Source organism: Penaeus vannamei, chromosome 12 (assembly GCF_042767895.1).
Source record: "Penaeus vannamei isolate JL-2024 chromosome 12, ASM4276789v1, whole genome shotgun sequence".
NCBI classification, from domain to species: Eukaryota; Metazoa; Arthropoda; class Malacostraca; order Decapoda; family Penaeidae; genus Penaeus; species Penaeus vannamei.
The window spans coordinates 32,597,541-32,620,040 of NC_091560.1; the positions used below are offsets into that span (position 1 = coordinate 32,597,541).

The 22,500-nt window shown below is 35.8% G+C and overlaps 2 protein-coding genes across 7 annotated transcripts in view; one reads left to right on the plus strand and one right to left on the minus strand.

The window, feature by feature from the left end:
* Positions 1 to 7,795: 7,795 nt before the first annotated feature.
* Positions 7,796 to 16,671, plus strand: LOC113810041 (thioredoxin-related transmembrane protein 2 homolog). Its single transcript, XM_027361725.2, has 5 exons — positions 7,796 to 8,327; positions 10,943 to 11,123; positions 13,399 to 13,582; positions 14,090 to 14,285; positions 15,349 to 16,671. The coding sequence occupies exons 1-5, from the start codon at positions 8,181 to 8,183 to the stop codon at positions 15,451 to 15,453; spliced, it is 813 nt and encodes a 270-aa protein (XP_027217526.1). The 5' UTR covers positions 7,796 to 8,180; the 3' UTR covers positions 15,454 to 16,671.
* Positions 16,672 to 17,642: 971 nt separating this feature from the next.
* grsm (granny smith) overlaps positions 17,643 to 22,500 on the minus strand; it is a 15,622-nt gene continuing 10,764 nt past the window's right edge. For all 6 annotated transcript variants that reach the window (XM_070128219.1, XM_070128220.1, XM_070128221.1 and 3 more), the window contains exons 5-11: positions 22,400 to 22,489; positions 21,974 to 22,198; positions 21,653 to 21,831; positions 21,279 to 21,415; positions 20,787 to 20,950; positions 20,419 to 20,529; positions 17,643 to 20,190 (exon numbers count right to left, since the gene is read on the minus strand). In XM_070128219.1, coding sequence (XP_069984320.1) covers positions 20,035 to 20,190; positions 20,419 to 20,529; positions 20,787 to 20,950; positions 21,279 to 21,415; positions 21,653 to 21,831; positions 21,974 to 22,198; positions 22,400 to 22,489 — 1,062 coding nt within the window. In that variant the 3' untranslated portion in view covers positions 17,643 to 20,034. The remainder of the gene's footprint in view (positions 20,191 to 20,418; positions 20,530 to 20,786; positions 20,951 to 21,278; positions 21,416 to 21,652; positions 21,832 to 21,973; positions 22,199 to 22,399; positions 22,490 to 22,500) is intronic.

Here is a 22,500-nt window from a genome sequence, read left to right on the forward strand (position 1 = left end):
CCACCCACCTTCCCCACCTCCTTACCTTCCTTCCTCCCCTTCCCATCTCCTCCACCCACCTTCCCCTCCACCCTACCTTCCCTACCCCTCCTTCCCATCATTTCCATCCACCTTCCCCACCTCCCTACCCTCCTCCCCCCCTCCCTCCTTTCCCAACCACCTTCCCCACCTCCTCTCCCTCCCTCCCTCCTCTCCCTCTCCCTCTCCTCCCCCTTCCAACCCGTGGTTCCCCTTCCGCGTTATTTCATTGTTATTTTACCCGTTACTCGCCAACACGCATTCGTCAAGGGTCACGCTACAAGTCATGGCGTGACTCTCCTGACAGTAGACTTTACTAAATTCTGGTAGATAGATTACTGTTCAAGTGTTGCTTAATGGAACGAGAAAAGATGTATTAGCTTATGCATGTGTGTGTGTCGTACATAGACCTATCTTCAATGTTTGTCCACGTGCGTGCATACGTATGCGTTTGCTCTGAAAGATATAGAGATAGATAGATAGAGAGAGAGAGAGAGAGAGAGAAATAGATAGACAGAGAGAGAGAGAGAGAGAGATGGACAGACAAAGGGAAACAGAAATAGAGGTAGGTAGAGAGAACGTGACAGACAGACAAGCAGACACACAGAACGAGACAAGAGTTGCAGAAAATAATAACACACCGCTCTCACATCCCACCACACGTATCACTCCAACATAGCAAAGTTTTCCAAAATTATTACTTACAAATTTTCTAATACTCGGTCACCAATAAAACCCGGGTAACTTGAGATCTTCATGCTAGAACGTCATACTATAAGCTACAGTGGGGTTCATACTTAAATAAAGTGTGAAATGCCTTCCTCTCTAACTCTGGGTCAGTTTGAAATAATTCAAATCATTTACCCTCATTAGATTTGGCTACGTATTTCCTAAGGGGGGACTATTTCTAAAGTTTGGATTGGAAAACGTTCATGTTCTGTTCAGCCGTTTTCTTTATTCAATTATTTATTTATCTTTCATTAATTTTCTTATAACTCTTCCTCCTCATCTCTTCTACTTCTTTTTATCCTCCTCCTTCTTCTTCTACTTCCTCTTACTCCTCCCTCTCCTCTTTCATCTTCGCCATCTACCTTTTCTTCTTTTTATTTATGTGTGTTTTAAACTAGTACCAGATACTTCGATGGCAAGTGTGACAGCAGAACATCCACATCACTCGCGTGGCCTGTTTTAAATATTCACGTTTAACGGATGGATTCAACTCCCTGTGCTTTGTAACAGATGCAATAATAACGGTACACTTAGAATGAAAGTCAGACTTCAATGATATAACAACGAAAACTTCTCTAAAAGGCCAATGATTTACAACGATCGATTACACGGAAATTCCGGCAAAACAGTCCAAGTGTGTAATTTGGCCATTCGGTAACGCATAAACTCGGAAATTCGGATATTATGTGTGACGTTAATGTTCGGTAGCGAAGCGAATCGTAAAGGAAGAATGTAGGCGGACAATGTAGTTTAGTTTCATTTAATTTTTTATTTGTGTTTGGAAAAAAATAGGTGATTATCGAATCCGTCAAATACCTTTATATATATATATATATATATATATATATATATATATATATATATATATATATATATATATATATATATATATATATATATATATATATATATATATATATATATATATACATACATACATACATACATACACACTTACATACACATATCTATCTATCTATATAAATATAAATATATATATATATATATATATATATATATATATATATTGTATTTATATATATGCGTTTGTTTGATAGATAACTAAAGGAATTTTGGTCATGGACTGAAGGCGTAATTTGAACGCACAACGACTACGCGGAATGCAACGTCTCTGGCAGTCTGACAGTAATAAGTTACACACAGACATATATATGTGTGTGAGAGAGAGAAAGAGAGATAGAGAGAGGAGAGAGAGAGATAGAGATTGTGTGTGTGTGTGTGTGTGTGTGTTTATATTTGTATATATATATATATGTGTGTGTGTGTGTGTGTGTGTGTGTGTGTGTGTTTGTGTGTGTATGTATATATACTTACATGGATGCATACATGTATGTATGTATATATCTATACACATATATACAGAGAACTTCCAATAGTTTGCATCTGTGTAGTATGTAACATACGTCTAAAAAGTTCGGCAAATTGCGCAGCTGACCACAGGGAGAGGTCACGCTTCGCAAAAGTAGTGGGAACAAAGTTATTCGTATTGTGTTATAACATCCCGGAAGCGCCAGAGTGGACAGCAAATTGAGGAATGCTAAGGAGAACATGTGAATGAAAAATATGAAAATGTGTATGATGTCTATGGTAGGTGATAATGCCAATTTGACATGATGAAAAAATAGATTTCATTTGTAATATGAATCACACGTTGAAAATATATTTTGAAAATAGGAAATGTATTAATGATGATGATGATGATGACGATGATATTGTTAATGATAATGGAAGTGATGACAATATTACTGACGTTAATAGTGATAATGATAATAATAATGATATTATTAATTGCTAGAATGAAAATGAAAACAAAAATTATGAAGATGATAGCAATAATAAGGATTGTCGTAACGATAATGAAAGTAAAATAATAATCGTCACAATAACAAAAAATGTGATTATTATTAAGATTATGGTCATTGTCATGATAAATATAATAGCAAGAACACCGATTATCACGAAAATAATAATGATGATTATGATCATTATGATAGTGATACAACTACGGTTATCTAATCCTGCTATTACTATTTCTTCTGCTAATAATGATTATCATCATCATCTTGATAACAATAAGGATGATCAAGTTGATAATCATGATGATAATGATAATAATAATAAAGATGATAATAATAGAAAAAACAGTGGTAATGATGATAATAATTGTAGTAACAATAACGGTAGTAACCGTAATAATGATAATGGTGATGTGATGACAGTGATAATAACAATGATGATAATGATAATAATGATGGTTACATTATTATCATTGTTATCATTATCATTATTATCATTATTACTATCACTATCATTTTCATTATTGTCATTATCATAACTATCATTATCATCATTGTTATTACCAGCAGTAGTATTATCCCCATGATAATAATAACATCTTTAACAGCAAAAGCAAAGAAGATAACAAGAGAAATCACAGCATTAATGATATCGGATATTACAATACCGCATCCCCGACATCAAAAACAATAACAAAAGCAGCAACAGTAGCGCCAATGAGAGTAACTAAAAGAAATCCAAAACTGTCACCCTCAGCTGAACACGAGAGTCAAAAGATGTCCAGCTCTTTGCCCCACAACTTCCTGCACGCGACTGAGAAACAGCTCACGACCTTCCTATACAGGCCATGAGACTTGCGTGTTGTTCGAAGATGTATGTATTGCGGTCGAAGATAGACTGCGAAGTGAAATGGAGGTCGTGTGCGATTTTGGTGTTTTTTTTATTATCATTATCATAATTCTTCATTCACGACTGTGGGGTAGTGTGGGATTCAAGTAACTTATTGGTCTGGAAATGTATGAGGTTAAACTGGGGGTCAGTGACTCGCCATGGGGTCGAAATGGGGTCAACAGATAGCTAGGGGATCGAAAGAAGATGGAGGAACAGCAAGGGCGTACGAAAGGAAGTGAAAAGATATTGGAAAATAGCTCGAGTCCAAAGGGATTCAGTGAATGGCTGGAAATAAATAAAACACGAGGTCTGTTGGAGACTTAGTAATTATGATAATGATAATTACAACAATTGCTGTAACCCTAGGATCAATAACAATAACAAGTAACATCAGTGCAAATGAAAGTAATCAAAAGAAGCCCAATGATTCTGTTTAAATTCATATAAGCCTACACCTGTCCTTGGTACTTTCTAAAGACCCGAGGGGTGAAATCGCTTGTCTATAGATGGTCAGTCTCACACTTTCACACACTCTCTCACTCAGATTCACTTAACTACTCTCAATATGAGAGTGAGTGTGCAAAAATGTGTGCGTGGGAGAGTTACACAGAAATTTCAGAAAAATACATCTTTATTATGATATCGTGATAACATGTGTGCATATCCCCCCTCATAAAATACGCTGTATAACATATGAAATGACATCATTTTCATCTTAAAATTTGAAAAAATGGGAATATCAGCAGGTCGACGGACTTAAATGAACTAATATTACAGACTGATAATAACAACAATAATGATATGTGTTCTCACCTAAATATTCTAGTACGGGAGAAGAGCAAAGCCGCCTGGTCCCTTCTGGTGTATCTGAATCATCGTATAACTTTTTAAAATTGCTTTACATTTTGGACACACACTGCGTTATTTGGGAGATTGTGCGATGGTTCTAACTTCACTCTTCCTGTAACATAGTTGAACAGCATAACCATGTTACACCTTTACCTTCTTTCTTCCAAAGTAGAAAGTCCTATTTTCTGTAGTCTATCTTCGTAGCTCATTTTCCTTAGAGTAGGTGTCCATCTTGTGGCCGCTCTTTGAACTCTCCAGTTCGTCTATATATACATTTATATATATATATATATATATATATATATATATATATATATATATATATATACATACATACACACACACACACACACACACACACACACACACACACACACACACACACACACAATGTGTAGTCCATACCACTGCACGGTACTCTAGACTAGTGGCCTGTTTGTTAAAATTGTAAAAGGCCGACCCAATTGATATTCATATATACGGACATGCTTATAGACAGATATAAATGCATATCTGTTTATCTATTGATAGATATATATCTGTCTATCTATCTGTTAATAAGACCTTTCAACTCTATAAACTTATTATAAACACATCAATGCTAGCAGTATAAATCATAAAAACTATTATTTTCTTACTCATTTATCCATTTATTATTCAGTCAGGCCAAATTATGGCTATATAGAATAGTTTATCGTCTTCTGAAGCGTTTAAAGAAAATGAATATGATTCCGTACGTTCATAGAAAATATTAAAGGGAAAACTTATAGATTTCTTTGACATCAAACAGAAATAACTAGGAAGGTATTATAGTTCTCTGAAGACATTGGAAAGACCGCTAATCTTGCTCTGCATTTGTTGGTAACAACCAACAAATGCAACGCCATGTAAAATGATAATAATAATCATAATGGTAATTTTCTATATTACGTCCGCATGATCGATATCGACGATTTTGGTATCGTTGGATTCCTCTCACTCTATACAATGCAAATAGATAGGTTTTATTGCGCGCTAACCCCCCATTAGCGACAAACTTGGTCCCGATTGCGGGGGCGACGATGTCGGAGCGCCGGACGTAATATAGAAAATTACCCTAATAATTTAACCTCACAGTGAAAATAACCATAGTTATTCACATGACTTTCCATTGCAGGGGGCTGCGCCCCCTGCGACCCCCCCTGGGGGGCTGCCGCCGAGGAAACAAAACCTCCACCACGTATTCACGGCAGGATAGAGCGCACACGAACTAGATGCGGAGCCGATAACCTACAATAACCTAGGATTTTTAAGGTACTAACCTGATTTATTAATGCCACTAATTACTAGGGAGGGTGCACCTTTGCCGCAAAATGTGAAGGAGGCAGGGTGCGTCCGGCAGGAGGTCCTATGCCGGAGGATACAGCGACGCTGCAGCACACAGGAAGTGATGCAACCTCACATTCAGGTGCTGGCTGCCCGCACCTGCCGCAATCTTTCTCACGACGAAGGAGGCCGTGGCGGAAGCACATATCTAGCATTTTTTCTTGGCTAATGGCAATCTCGCGCAGAAAATCCGTCTCGGAGTACGAGCACCCTCCACACTCGGCCATCGCGGCGACTATGACTGACTTCTGAACGCGACGGTTATTTCGGTTAGGAATACGAATGTCGTTATTCCAGAGGAAGGGAAACTCCACTTTGAGGCCATCGGTGTAACATCGAAAAAGGCGCAAAACCCCGCCGACGAGGGCGAGCCACCGTGTTTATCCTGATTATACTACAATCGTTTCTATATACAATGCTGATTATAATAAGGTTAATATGCTGATTCAGTGAGAATCTTACGAGGTAATACGCCCCCTGCTCCGACATCGACGATGATTGTGTAACGCTCTAGCCTGCCGTGAGTACGTGGTGGAGGTTTTGTTTCGTCGGCGGGGGTTGGGGGGCGGCAGCCCCCCCAGGGGGGGTCGCAGGGGGCGCAGCCCCCTGCAATGGAAAGTTATGTGAATAACCATGGTTATTATGGAAAGTTATGTGAATAACCATGGTTATTTTCACTGTGCGTTATATTATTAGTGCTATTTAACCCGCATTTTCCCTGGAACCTTTCATGCCCTCCCCTGCTATCGGGACCAAGTTTGTCGCTAACGGGGGGTTAGCGCGCAATAATAACTATATATTTGCAATGTGGAGAGTGAGAGGAATCCAACGATACCAAAATCGTCGATATCGGTCATGCGGACGTAATATAGAAAATTACCATAATAATGATAATAATAATGATAATAATTAGATTAGAAGAATTAACACCAAAATGAAACATTATATATCCTCTCTCCTTACTTTCGCTTCCCCTTTCATCTTTTCATCGTCTTTTTCATCAAATCCACGCCACCCCTCCCAGTGTCAGCCCTACATGTGCTCCTTCACACTTCCCTTGGAATCCTTACCTCCTCCGCTCATTTATCCCCATCTCTACGTCTCCTATTCCCTTTTTTCTTCGACTACTTCCTCTTTCCTAAAATTATCCAAATAAACGTTTAGTCCGCAATCTGCAAATTGATATTTTCTTTGATCCTTAATACCCTATGTCCTGAAAGTAAAATAGGAGGCGCATGGTGTTTCGAATGATTCCAGGGAAACGTTCACTTGAGTACTGATGAAAATGAATTCTTAATATAATCCTAATTGATAACCATATGCACTGCATTATCACGTTGACATTTCACGGAAACTTAACACAACATCCTCGGAAATTTCCACTAAATATGGGAAACTTTAGCATCACTGACGGGCATTTCGGATAAATGACACATTAATTATCTCATGCATTCTTAATGAGATTAAAAAAAAAATACGTATAATTCGGAATTATTTCAGTAACAAATATGTCATATAGCGCATTTTATTTTTATTGAATGTTTGTATTCGTTTGTTATAGTCATAGGAAATTTGCAAGACGCTTAAATTTAATGCTTAACAAGACGATGCTTACCCAACACTAACAACAGGAATACATAAACTATTGTGCAATGCAATACTTGCTACTGGTTGCAGGATTGCATTCATCGGTAGACTTGCGAAACAGTTGACATAATAAAAGCAATATAATTAATAATTTACTTTCCCCTTTTCTCGTCTCCTGGTACATAAAGAAAAAATACGTTGTCATCTCTCTTTTCTAATTATCATTCGCCAAGCCTTGGGTTCCTCCGCTGTGTGTGTCCATAGCTGTGTCCTAAATTTCTTTGAAGTCGAAATTATGCAATATGCTACAAAGAAATATCAAGGAGAGGGGGAACTTTCATAATAATTCATAGTTTTATTTAATTCTACAATAGGTAGATTAGTATAGTGAAATAAAAAAAAACATCATCTTAAATCTGAAACCTAGTTAGACTAAATAGTTAAATAAAGATGAGAGTTGTCCGAGACTAGTTAAAAAGAAAGGAATACTTCCATACGTAAAGAAAGTTTCAATAATAATGATAATAATAATGATAATGATGATAACTGCAATTGTAACGATAATGATAATTTTAGTAAAAATAGCAAACGACGACCGAAAGTAAAAAAAAAGAAAGAAAGAAAAAAGAAATTACTCAAATTCTCTATCAATATAACTATTATATTTAATAAAAATAACAATAACAATATATACTACTAATAATAACAAGAAAAGTATTAATACTAACAATATCAATGAAAACAGTGAAAGTTGACCGACATAAGAGAAAAGAAGAAAAAAAACATTAGTCGTCTGTCGTCTGTAGCGAACAGCAGACACACGCAAGACAGACGGATAAAGCAGGGAGCCAGTGACACTTGCCAAACTTCGAGGCTCGATTTTTTGGATTCGTCTAAGACCCAGACAGTCTCAGGTCTTCACCATGGCGGCTTTCGACGACATAAAACAGCTGGCTCACCCCTATCATCTGTTAAATCTGATAATGAGCTTGAGTTTCTTGACGGCCAAATATACGCCGGTTTTGTGTGAAATCCTCTTTCCTGAAGGCGATTGTGGGGAGCTCACTATGGTAAGTTTTCTATCTTTCTGTTATTGAGTGTTTTATTAGTGTTAGTAAGGGTTAGTTTTGTCAGTTTTGTGGAATAGGATTTTCTAGAGGAGGCTGTGGAGAGGGTGTAGGCCTATGTTAAGTTGATGTTTTATTTTCCATTTTTCGTCTTTTATTCAGTTTTTTTCTTTTTTCTGTTCAATGTTTTATCATTATTTTACAGTATTTGAGATTCCTTGGTGATTCTTGTCAATTGATATTTTCTGAAAGAGGTTGTAAGGAGCTCATTCTGGTAAGATGTATACATGTTCATTTTCATATTCCTTTATTTATTTTGGAGTATCCTTTTCGGGTTTTTAATGGGTACAGTTCTAGTTTCATAAAGCCTTCTTTTAAACGGAAAATAATATATGCAAACGTTAGAGCGTGTAATTCTAAGGAACTTATCATCTGTTTATTTTCTCCGCAGCTCAAAATAACAATAGAGTGTGTTATTCTAAGGAACTTATCATCTGTTCTAAATGTGTAAATTTACTGTTGTTTTCATTGCAAATGATATAGGTGAAAGTATTGATAATTGTTTATGAATTGACTGCACCTCTCCAAGACAAAGTCCTTATTACTCCATTCACCCTTGAAATTCCACAAACGTTGACATACGAACCAAAACTCTTCATGGCCCGGAGTATTCACTCCAAGGCCCCCACGTTGTTCATTGTATTTCCTCCCTGGACTCCCATCCGATTGCTGTAGACAGTCTCTCCACATGGTATTTGTCATGTCCAATTTTTTCCATTTTTGATGTTATTCTTTGCCTTGCAGATGATTTCATGTATGAGTGATTTACTGACTAGCTTTTCCTTAGATATCCCCAATCTTCATGTAGTCATTATATAAATGTTTTCCAACGGATTACATGTTGCCCAACTTTTTTATCAACTTCAGAAGGAAATACCATAGATGAAGTCTTATTCTTTGTCATTCAGACTGTTAAAGGCAGTTTACCTTGTGTCATATATGAGACTGTGTGAAACTGAAACTTTACCAGTTTTATCCACTATACACTGGTTTTCCAAGTGGTATATTCTATCAAAGTTAAAATTACTTTCTTGCGAAGGAATCAGCTGATGAAATGTTATATATTTACTTAGTGACCATATTAATATAAGGAAAATCTAAGGACTATCATAAAGAGAAGGAAAAGATGGACTCCCATATACATGAAATAATCTTCACAGGCGAATAAAGGAAATGGATCACATTATGCTCTGCAGAGACTCATTTAGTTCCTACAATGATGTTTGTGGATTCGTAGGAGTCCCCCAAAATTGTTGGCTAGTGTAATATGGGAGCGATCACTTCATAAACAATTATTGTGGGATTCAAAGACATTTTTCTTCTTATGTGAGACAGTTGTTGTAAATTGAAATTTATGAAGTTATTCAGATTGTATGATAGACTGAAATAGATCTATGGACAGGTGATAGGTAGAAAATTTGTAAATAAGAATAGTAAATTGTGTGCATGATTTGTAGACATTCCTGGCAATTTGAGATCATTTAAAGAGCCATTTCACACTTTATCTAGCAAAATTCCAAGACATGTAGTTATTTTTTTAATCTTCTGTCTTGCAATTATTTTAATCCAATACCATTGCGAATATGCAATGTTCTTTGTGTAAACTTGTGTACATGTGTGCACATGTGCACAGGTGTGCAAAGGTAAAGAGAAACAATTAGAGTAACAAGAAGTTCATAGTTACCAAGTAACCTTGAATTGTTATTTTATTCTTTGGAAATAGCCATTTAGAAAATGTTGATACTTTGAAGTATCAGGGTCATTTCTTTTCTTAATGTTATAACACAAACTGAATTTGACATGTGAGATACTTCAGTCTTTTATATTTAATATAAAATAGCTACATTTTTACTATTATGCATTTTCTCAATTAATTGGGCTCCAGTTAACACAAAATATGTAAAATTTTTGCTATGTGCAAAGTCTAACTGGGTGGTGAAAGCATGAAAATTCTTGCCTGGCTCGCCATGCAGTCTCAGGACCTTGTGGTTAACCGAACTATCCTAAGCAAACAACTTGCGTTCATTTATTTTTCAAAATAGAGACTCACCACTGCCTATGCATTATTGTCAAACTCTAAAGTTATGTGTACGATGTGTACATCAAAATCAAATCATATCTACTACATTTTTAAGGAAAAAGGTATGAAAAATTGTTTGATGATTTTTAGATTTTCTTCATTTTTTTCATCATAAGACACTTTCATCCACATGTAACTTATTTCAGTAGGTAATTTCAAAATACAACGTTTCATTTTCGCTCGAGTAGGGGATAAATACACGTGTAAAAATTGCCGACACTGTGAGTGACTAGCTAGGATTCATGGATCCCGTCACTGCCGAGTGTTTTTCGCAGATGCTTATATTCATGTGGGTAATTCTACATTTCTATATGAGTGTGAAAATGGATTGAACTTATTTTTGACAAACCCAACCCTCCCATACCCCACTATTCTCCCTGTTTTTAGGGGGAGTCCCCTTAATATTCATGATACTATGAATATTACTTTTATCATTAGTATAAAACATTTTGTTGATGTTAAACTCATTTTATTTCAGTGGGAGTCTGAAGTGATGTTCTTCATGATTGTCATCATTGCCTTCAGGACCCGCAAGAGTGGGAGCAGGACCATGCTTGCATATGTCTCTGTCGCTTCCACGTATGCTAAGCTCTGTAACGTTCTCCTGTGGTTCAGTGCTGATCCTGTTTATGGAATTCTGTACCTTGTGTTTGCCATCAGTAAGTATTCAGTGTTTGTGTATGTGTATTTATTTCTTTATTTATTTTTTCATTTCCCCCCAAATCCCTTGCTTGTTGTTGTCATGGATGGGCTTAGGAGACGGTGATTGAGGCCCAATGTGGGGAACCACCACTACCTTAGACCTCAGCTCTCATCTCAACTAATTTTGTATGGTCTTTTTTTCTCCCCCTTTCCTTTTCCTTTTCTTCTTTCCCTTCTTCTGTCCACTTCCTAGGGTGTGAGAGCTGTGCTGAAAGGATGATTAGACTGGCTTTGTGCCAGTCCTGAATGGCATCTGGGAGTCTTGGGCACAGTATTCCCTTGGTTAATAGCCTAATGAAGATTTTTAACCCTTTATTCAGGGAATTAAGGCTTTCCCCATCTTCAACAAACCTATCTAAATTTAATTTCACTGTTTTCCCGACCCCTGCTTCTCCTTTTGCCACGGCTCTGAGCACAGATACTAATATTCTCTCCTCAGTGCTTACTGACAACTCTTATCTATTCAGAACCACCCACCCAGATCATTGCTCAACCTTCAGAATGCACCCCTTCCTCCCAACATTCTCCACTTCATCTTCTACTATACAGGCTTCTTCATTGTCTACCCACTCCCTCCTTATACTACTCATCATCCTTATTGTTCTCCTCCTCACAGTACAACCCCTCTCTACACCAAGCCATCTTCCTCCAGCCCTCATCCTTCTACTGCTTTCACCTCTGCAAACCTTTTGAGTACTCTCTTTGGTCCAACCAAGTGGGATCGATTCTTTATGATTATTCCCCCAGCCCCTTATTCTGACAATACTCTTCTCAACAATGGCTCAAAAAAACAAGTAGGCAAATATTCCTTTCACAGTCATTCCAGTTGTTCACCCCGTCCTAGTTACTTATGAGTCCCAAGCTCAAGCACTGTCTACATCACTGGTAAACCTACTCCAGCTGAACCTCGCTCCTCTCTTAATTCTTGTACCGGAACTGCTTCTGTCTCCCTGACTGATTGTCCTATCTATGACAAGAACTCGTACTTGCCATGTTGATTATGATACAGTAACAGTTGCTCTACATTATTTCTCCCAGAGGTCTGTAAACTTGAATCTGGGGTAACCATTCTCAGATTCAAATTAGGCCTCACTCTATGTTAGGCCAGACAGGAAGCACAGCAGTGAGCTTTTTCTCTCTACCTATTCTAAAGCTGTCCTTCACTCTGCTCCTCTTCCATCTTCACAAGATGTCTCAGCATCTCCCCCAGTATCTCTTCCCTCAACCCTGAACCATCCTACCCCTACTCCCCCTCTCCCCCAGTCAAATTCTGTTTCCAGTCTAAATCCAGTTACTCCAGTCTCTACTATTTGCGCAATACCTATCCCTCCTCTTTCTCACTTTACGTGTTGCACCAGGCTACCTAAACATTCCACTCCATCTTCTCCTACCAGATCCTCTCATACACCCTCCTTTTCCTTTGCTCCTCATACATCTACCCCCTCTTCTCCTCCTTACAAGAAAACTTTGTTTCTCAAACCTCCCCACCCAACTCCCCTCCAGAAACTCTTGATGACATCCAAAACTTTCTAAAAATGAACCAAGAGAATGCTCCACTCCCTCATCCACCCCTTATCATATTCCCCAAATTCTTCTCCTTGTACTTCTCCAACAACCATCTCTACCTGTATTACTTGTTGATTGTTTCATAATGGCTCTTTGCAAGTTTTCCTTAGACATTGTTCCTATTCCTTCCCCAGCCACTGATACACTCCATTTCATCCAGTGGACCTACACCCATAACCCTTGCCTCTTTTAATAAACTCTGCTTTATTGCATTTGCTCCCCTCTTTACCCCTTTTATTACCATACTATCCAATAACACTCTATAACCTTTGACATCTAACACATTTTATCCTAATTGGTAATTCATTTTTACCCCCTTTTCATCACAATACTTCTTCTTAGTGCTATGTGACCTTTGATGTCCAGCACATTTACTTGTTCCAACCATGAACCATTATTTTTTATTTATTTATAAATTTTATTTTTTATAGCCTGAAAAGTAGTTAAATTGTTAAATGTGAGTTTAGTAGGGCCAAGTTTTATGATGATTGGGAATGTTTTTGTACTAGGGATATAAATGATTTCAAAAAAGGTTTCTTTATTTCTTTTTTAATGGTTTTGATTATACCAGATATACTATAAAGAAGAAAAAAAAATATTTATTTTATTTTAATTTATTTTATTTTAGATATAGGTATTTCCATAATGTACATCTGTGTCTTCCAGCTCATTTCCTTCTGGTTGGAGAACCTGTATATCAGGGCCCGGAGAACCTGACTTACTTCCAAGGCAAGGAGTTGGACGAGGAACTGCAGAGAGACAAGAATACAGTGTGGCTTATCACCTTCTACACCGCATGGAGCCCAGCTTGCTCAAGCCTGGCTCCCATCTTTGCAAAGCTCTCGGCCCAGTATGTTATTTAAGTATATGCTGTAGTTAGATCAGTAGTATATGGTTAGGCAAGTTATGTTATGTTTGGAAAATGTGATTGTTCACAGGACTTGATACAGGGAAAAATGAGACAGTTCTTTTGACTTATATGTAATAATTATTGCAAGAGAATTTCAATGTGTCTTTTTGTTAAATGGATAAATTTTCTCAAGTGAGACTACAAGAATTTTGTGTAAGGTAAGATAGGATAAAATTCATGAATGTGATAGGCGAGTTTCATTGGGAACATAATGTTTAATTTAGAATTATAAATTAGGTATCAAATCATAAGAGGTCAAATGGACTTTTCATCTTTGAAAATGTGAATGATTTCATGAATATTTTTTTATATTTATTCAAATATTTTTATATTTACTTATTGAAAAAGAAGATATTGTAAGGGTAAAATAATAGTACAAAGTGCATTATCTAATTCGGGAGAAAAAAGCAAATATGAAAGTATGTATCACCAATCTATTCCACTCAGGTATGCCCTTGACAACCTGAAATTTGGCAAGATTGATGTAGGGCGATATCCTGATGCAGCAAAGAAATACCACATCAACGATTCAGCGTTTTCGCTTCAGCTTCCGACAATCTCAGTCTTTAAGAAGGGCGCTGAAGTTGAAAGGCGGCCTTGCTTGGATGCCAATGCCAAGTTCCAGAAATTTTACTTCACAGAGGTTGGTTAATGTTTCTTTTATTCTTTTTTCTTTCTTTCTTTCTTTCTTCTTTTTCTTTTAGGCTTATATTTTATTGTGTTATTCACTTTGGATCACTGTATCATACTATATAACTCATAGTCATTTTATATGTTGGCTGAACTAGGGATTATTGCAGACAAGTTCCTTTATGTATTTATATCTCTTCTGTTTTTTAATTAAGTTGGTAAAAAAACATATTAACAATTTGCTATGAATTTGGTGTTCTGTTGGTATATCATTAGTGAAACCTTCTATAAAGAAGTATTTATGGAACAGCTTGTAACTGTCCATCATGTCAGTGGTTCCCAACCCTTTCTCAAACTTGCAACACATCTGTAACCCCCCAACATCATTTTTTGGCTATGATAAAATTAAAGATAAAAAGCAATCTGTACAAGCTTTAGCTAGCTAATATTAATTCAATATTTCTTGAAGTGACATTGATAGAATAACCCGTTGCTGCCAGGGATGGTATGTATATACAGGCCATGCCCACTATGAATTTGATTTATTAATTGTATTTACATCTACATGGCTCCACAAGTACTAAGTCACCATTTATCCAATTATGAGTACTGCCTATCTCACCTGTTTACCCATTTACTTGACTTTCAGAAATATTGTTTGATATCTTAAATTGCTGTAAGTAAAGTTATTAACACTACAAGAATTATAATGTCTATAATGATAATAACAATATCAGTATTGATTGCATTGGTAAAAAAGAAGAAGAAAAAAAAACAGCAAATGTGAAATCAAGCAAGGTCACAAGGTCTATTAATTGACTTTGTAGCCAAGCACCTACTGTCATCTATGTGCAGAGACAATACTACAGTGAACAGTACATTTTCCTGGCAATGTGGGGTTAACACGAATATTAAAGAATGAATAGCATATTGGTCAATCTCCCCTCCCCCCCCTCTCCCCAAGGCTTCATGATCCCCTTGTGATCTTGGCCCACTGGTTGGGAATCACTGCTTTATATATAGAAGTTTTGAGATGTTGGTAAATTTAGATATTTTATTCTGCTCTCTTTTTCCAGGATAACATCAAGGCTTCCTTTGATCTGAACAATATGTACCTCCAATGTAAGAAAGATCTTGAGGCCAAGAAGGGGAAAAAGGAAGCTCATGTTAAAGCAGAGTAAAACAAAAAGGCAATATGTGATAAGTCTGACAAAGTTGTACACCCATTTACCTGATTTTTTTTTATACGGTAATGAATCTTGCTTATGTTGTAGTTTAAAGTTCATTTGTGAGGTCCTTTGCACTTTGAATAAGTAAAGTCACAAAAAAGCTTAGTTCACACATTTATTCTTAGAGATATATTATCATTTTATTGGTCATCATACAATATTTAAATACTTTTATTGTTGTACCCAATCTCTCTTTATTCTTGTTTTATTACAGATATTGTAGTTTTCATATAGCAAACTTTATGTAATGATGGTAACAATCAGATTATATATATTTATTCTTCACTGATTTACGACTTACAGAGCAATCAGTGAATTCTCTAAATATTTGAGAAAAGCAAATAACTTATTGTGAATTATCTTTCCCACATAAAGTAAGTTATTGCTGACTGAAAAAAAAGGCAAAGTCCTTGAAATATATGTGCAGTTGTTGTTAGTTTTTCATATTGTCCCATTATATTCAAGGATACCAAAGTTCAGTGTTTGAAGTTACATATCCTATAATGTTATGTTCATTGTGTCAGAGTATTGCATGAACCAAGAGCTCTTGAAAGGTTGTATGACTGAAATTCCACTTGTACAAAGTTGTTCTCATTTAAATCATTGTTGTGAAGAGTGTGTGCAGTGAGTATCATGTGACTTTAGTTGTAATTCATTCTCATGCTCAAATATTTGAAAATTCAGAATAATAGTGTATGTAACCTGTATTATGATGGCTATTTTTATGTTTTTAATATAGTCAGTGCCTGTTCATCACATACTAGTTTTTTGTCTAATTTACTGTGTGATAAAATAGTCATTTAATATATACTGGTTAACTAACTGTAAACTCGAGGTGTACTGTACCATCTGATGTCCAAAAAGCATATCTTACAACTGGTTATTTTATTAATTATGTTTGTAAAGTGCACGCAGAGCTTTGTCGAGATATGGCAAGGTATACCATTACTATTCACAATTTTGTCCAGCATGTAGCTTGGTAATCAAAAACCATGAGTATGATGTATATAAATTTAGAAAAAGACAAGCTACGTGCCTTCATCAGCACAGCTCCAATTTTTGTTACAAGTTGTATATAAGATTTATCAAGATGATTTGCCATGTTTGTGATAATTTGCAGATATGGCTAATTTATCTCATAAGCTTTTGTAATAAAGATTATTTGTGCCATTTTCCTTTTAATCCATACATGGGTAAATTGAAAAATATTCATCTTTGCAAGTGTGTTTTGATTATCCAGTCTAATACTACCATGTATTGTGCTACTGATTGTCCAGTTTTGTACTTGTATTATCTTTCCACTTGCCTCCCCTTATATCTTTTACAATGAATTGTCAAAAAAAGGGGGGTTTACTGTAAAATAGCTGTTTTAAGCTCATCCTTGCAATCTAGCAGTCTTTGTGGACACAATTGAGTGGGTTGCTACCTGCTGTCAGTCTTTTTGCTTGTACATATAAGCAAACCAGCAATCAACCCATTGGAGTGACTAGCTTTGCAAGGCCCTATCCACATGATTGAGCACGACCCTACCCAGGCATTAAGTTCACTTAATGCCTGGCCCCACGTAGGGGATCACCCCTACCTTGGACTTCAGCCCTCACCTCAGCTAATTTTGCATGTCGTCGTCGTCTTCCCCTTTCCTTTTCCTTCTCTTCTTCATCCCCTTCTGTTGACATCCTAACATGTGATAGCCATGCTAAAAGGATGAAAGACTGGCTTTGTCAGTCTTGAATGGCCTTTACACTGTTTGCTTTTCCCTCTTTACCCTTTTTCACTACCATACTAGCCCACAGTGGTGTATAGCCCTTGACATCCAACATATTTTGTCCTAATTGTTAACTCAACCCTTTTTGCCTCAATACTTAGTTGCTGCTAGAACCCCCATCTTCCCATGGTCACTACTTAATACTGGCAAGCACCTACAGCAATGGGAAACTTTTTTTTCCATAAATACTACAAGGTAACTCATTGCCTAATACTGTGCTTAGTATACAAAATCAACTTTTTGCCATAATTGTTTCCACAACTGGCAGACAAATATCCAGGATTCCTAATTTAAACTTATAAACTTCTTCTGAATGCATGTGAACCCCTACTTACCATCAGAGGAATGGACATTAGGTTTAGTTATTACAAACTACTTTTTTCTTCACTTTTTTTCTTTTACTTTCATTACATTTATTAGCTCTTCTTTACTTTGTTACAGTCATTAATTAAATGCTAAGATGAATATGTAGCTCAATTAAAATCTAAATTACTAAACAGGGTTATCTTGCAATACAGTTCACATAATGCCTGAGTCTTTGTTGTTTTCTTCCATGTTTGAAAATATAATTCTTTGATGACAAAAATCTACAAAATGCAGCCATACAAGGACTAACAAGTTGAAAACAAATGAACAATAATTTTTTTCTAGAAAAAGAAAGGAAGAAATTACACAAACTATCTACCTATTAAATAATAATAATAATAAAAAAAAAATAGTGATCCAACAGTGAGCATTACATTTCATGACTTTTTTCTTTCTTACTAATTTCACAATTCTGTACCAAATAGATAATCAACTTCGAAATCAAATGGGAATATAGCTGTCATTACATCATCAATTTGTTGATAATAATCAAATACATCCATTCAAGAAATATTGCTATTTTTACATTGGAAACATCTGATATCCCTTCACATACACATTATAATTCTTAACATTTACACAATACTATCTTAACTGCTTAACCTTTCATCTTTTTATTCAAAATCTACAAATTATGAAAAAAAATATATAATACTGCACTTCATATATAATGATGACACCAGAAAAATGCCTAAAGATAATTAAACAAACAGTTTATCATTTTATTTCAAACAGCTTTTCAACTTGTACCTTTAATCTGCAAAACGGCAAAATGGTGATAAACCCTAGATGTGATGCCATGAGAAAATGAGTGTTCAGAACAAGTACTACAATATACATGTACTCCTCTTCCTTCCCCCAGTGGAACATCAAAACGTCATCTTTCTCCGACTTATTCTGATTGCAAGATGGATGAATGATGATTTATAATGAGACTTCATTCATGACTATCCATGAGAATAAGGTATTGTATACAGTGCATGGAACAAACACAATGCATCGATGAAATCACATCCTTGCGTTTCTCATAACTGAAGTAAAGTGTTTAAAACTTAATATAACATTCCTGAAGGCACCTATTTGAAGAAGACTTCTATGAACAAATGACAATTACTGCAAAGAATCAGAATCTATAGGTATGTATGTGTGTGTATATATATATATTTACATATATATATAAATTTATATTTGTATATATTAATGGCTTACTCTGGAAATAATAATCAACCCTCAAATAAAATATACAAAGCAACAAGATTTGGTACCAACGTCTCAAGGAACATATATATAGGAAAACTAACTAAATAAAATCTTAGGAAATCATACAATTAGTGCTCCAATTATGGATTCTAATTTTGCACATTCTAATACAGCGGAGGGCATCAATCTTTCATTGAGGTAATATCATGACTGTGACAATTAATTGTTCTAATGAAAATAAGACCAAAACAGCTTTCATGGTGGCACCTTTTACACTGTTGGGTCTTAGGAAGCAACACCGTTGGTAGTGATATTGTTGAATCCCCTTGAGAATGGTCAGGCCTGTATGGCACTGTTGACAACATGCCAAGGACGGAGAGCTACTTACAAGTCTGCTGTCTATTAGGAAATAATAATAAAAATAAGATTGATCCTAGTAATTCTAATAATCATCTTAGTAATGACAAAAATTATGAAGATACTCATAATGAGAAATAACAGCAGGAATATCCACAGGTTTTAATACAATGAACTGGAATATATGAGAAAAATACTATCAACAATTAAATTAGCAAAATTATCACTGATCAATATAAAATATTTTCATCAAGACAGCCTTGTGTGTGTTTTAATTCCCCAGAAAAACCAACCCTGACAAATCATACCAGTAAACGGTTAAAGAACTGACAGCAGACATGCGCTTATAGACACTCTTTCATGTACAAGAGTATTGCAATGTGCCACTTTTCATGTGACAAAATCATAAGAAATTCTAGCAGCCACTGGGCACTAATGGATACAGTTAGAAAGAAAAAACAAGTGTGACCGAAACTAAAACACTTTCAAGAATTTCTAGATATTTCATGGGCGTTCAACACAGAAATGCCCAATTGTATTAATTTTATCAAACTCATTTATATGTATAAATGAAAAAAATAAGCAACTTGGATACATGTTTATGAGTAAATGAATGTTGTAGTAAAATTCATATCTGCCTTTACATTCCTTTTACAATATCTAAACACCTTACACACTCTTACCTCACAAATCAGTTAAGCTGTTATTATTATAGTACAAAACTTTGCTTACAAATTCATACTATGGCAGCGATGATACAAGACATGGGAACTTTAGTAACGGCACTGAATTCTGGATTATCAAGTGCCTCAAACGACCAATTCTGAACTCTACCCATGTCTTCCTTATGCTAGCCTCATCTTCTTGGAGGCTTTACAGTTTACTTCACATTCTCCATTTTCGGATGACAGAGGTGCTAAACTGCGGAAAATCCTGCTGTTTGAATGATGTCCGAACAGAACTGGCAGCAATGCTACTCCATACCCTGTGGCACGCTCTCCCTAGAAAAAACAGGTGAAGACATTTCTTTATTACATCAATTCAACTTTACTAGACGGCAATATTACACAAGAACCAACGAATGACAATTTTGTTGCATGTAATTTATGTATAGAACATTCTGTTATAAAATAATTTCTAAAAATCTGTTACTATAAATCAAATTTATCACAAGGTAAAATCATACAAGAACCAGTCAATAATATTTTTGTTGCACATAATTTACTTACACAATGTACTGGATACGCCATATCAACGTGCATCCAAATGCCAGGAAAGTCGAATCCTAGATGAGCAGCGATGAAGAGACCAGCGCATGAAGAGGTGGCATTTGTTCGGTCCTTGTGTAGGTGAAAAAAATGCCATGAATCTTAATATCCTAAGTTATTTAATTACAAATTTTGTAACTGAAGACAATTATCTCTCTTTATTTTACTTATTATCAAATATAATCAATGATGATCAATAGAGAAAGAAAGAATATAATTCTGGTCTTGAATAAATTATAGAAACATCTTGCAAAAAATTTAAATTGATAATAAAAAAATAAACAAATAAATAAGATAATAATAATTACATGTGCAAGAAGTATACTTACTGCCACTGAATTCTTCATATCGGCAACAGCAGATGCAAACTCAGCAAAGTGTAATTCTGGTGAGTACGGCAGTGGATGAACCAAGTCTCCAGAGGTTTGGCCGGCAGCAACGAGGGCATCTTCCCATTCTTGGTTATTAGTAAGCGCTGCTGCATGGTACTTCCCTGCAACGATTGCAATAATATTTTTTTTACAGCATGTCACACAAGTCAAGTCAATTTTTGAAATACTTTCTCTTAATAGTTATAGTCAATATGAGCACCTTTTGTTGCCAAATTAATTAAATTAATTATGCCATTTGTATCAAGTTGTATTATTTTGAATGAAATAATAAATATCAATCCTAGAAGTACTTAACCATATGATGCAATTGTTAGGAATACAGTATATTTGTCAAGATTTGTACAAAAGAATATTACTATTTGAAAATATACAAAATCTTTTATAATCTAATCATCTCAAAGGCTTATTTTGAATGGCATCAGACCATACCTGTTGCAGTACCCTGTGCGCCAGTAAGAGTAGCCATGTCCAAAATGGTTGTGCATCGCAAATCTTTAGCTGCATATGCTACACCATCACTAAGGACAAGCCGACCCTCTGCATCGGTATTATTTATTTCTACAGTTCTGCAAGCATCCATATAAATAAACAAATCTAAAATATTCTCAATACACAATACATGGTGTATCAAAGTAAATTTATGGTATATACTTCTTTTCCATTTCTATCAAAAAATTCCTTCTCTCTCTAAATTAACCAAACAGCAAAAATCAATAAAAAGTTTTACAAATTCATCCAGCCATAGGCTAGATGACTTCATAGGCGGATCAATGAGGACAAAATCTCTTCACCCAAGAGCTAACCTTCCTGAGTAAAGAGTGTGGATATCATCTGGCTTTGTTGCAGTTGGTCCAACAGCATTTTCAGCTAAACAAAAGATAGCATGCAGGTTCTGGGAGTACCCGGCTTGGACAGCCAAGTAAAAAGCTCCAAGTATGGCTGCAGCTCCACCACAGTCCCTCTTCATGCCTGGCATGCTAGTCTGCAGAAACAAACAGGGAAACTCACTGTAATTTTTACATACGTTTGTACCAAAGTAATTGATTTATAGTAGTTATTTTTCTTGATTAAATTCTCTCCTAAAATTGATCAAGAAGCATTAAACAAAGGTTATTTCCTCTCACCTTAGTCTTGATGCTAAGGCCACCTGTGTCATAGACGATTCCCTTGCCAACCCAGGCCACATTTTCAGTTGCTCCTGAAGGTGTGTGTGAGAGCACCACCAAGGCTGGAGCATGGACAGCTGCTTTCCCTACTCCATATATGCCACCAAAGCCTTTTGTAGCAAGTTCTTCACCTTGGATGACCACAGGCTTGATGCCCAGGGACTGACCAACATTCTGAGCCATCTAAGGATAAAGTTATCATGAATAAGATGTGCAATTTTTATTTTAGATATAAATCTTATAATCAGTCACAATAAAAACAATAATGAATAAACAAAATTATTTTAAAAAATATAGATGTGAATGTAATTATACCAATGCATAGATTACTTTGTAAACCAAAAAGTTCTTCAGACTATAACCAGAAGACTTTTGCTTACATACCTCAATGAAAGAATCTGTATGCATCTCATTAGCTGGGGTATCGACGATCCTGGCTGCAAGTCTCACACTGTACACAGACTCATTTAAAATCTGTGGAATAA

Excerpts from the sequence above, each read along its gene's own strand:
- LOC113810041 (XM_027361725.2), top strand. The coding sequence starts at position 8,181 with ATGGCGGCTTTCGACGACATAAAACAGCTGGCTCACCCCTATCATCTG. Across the intron at positions 11,124-13,398 it reads GTACCTTGTGTTTGCCATCA|CTCATTTCCTTCTGGTTGGA; the intron begins GTAAGTATTCAG and ends TGTGTCTTCCAG. Across the intron at positions 13,583-14,089 it reads TTTGCAAAGCTCTCGGCCCA|GTATGCCCTTGACAACCTGA; the intron begins GTATGTTATTTA and ends TATTCCACTCAG.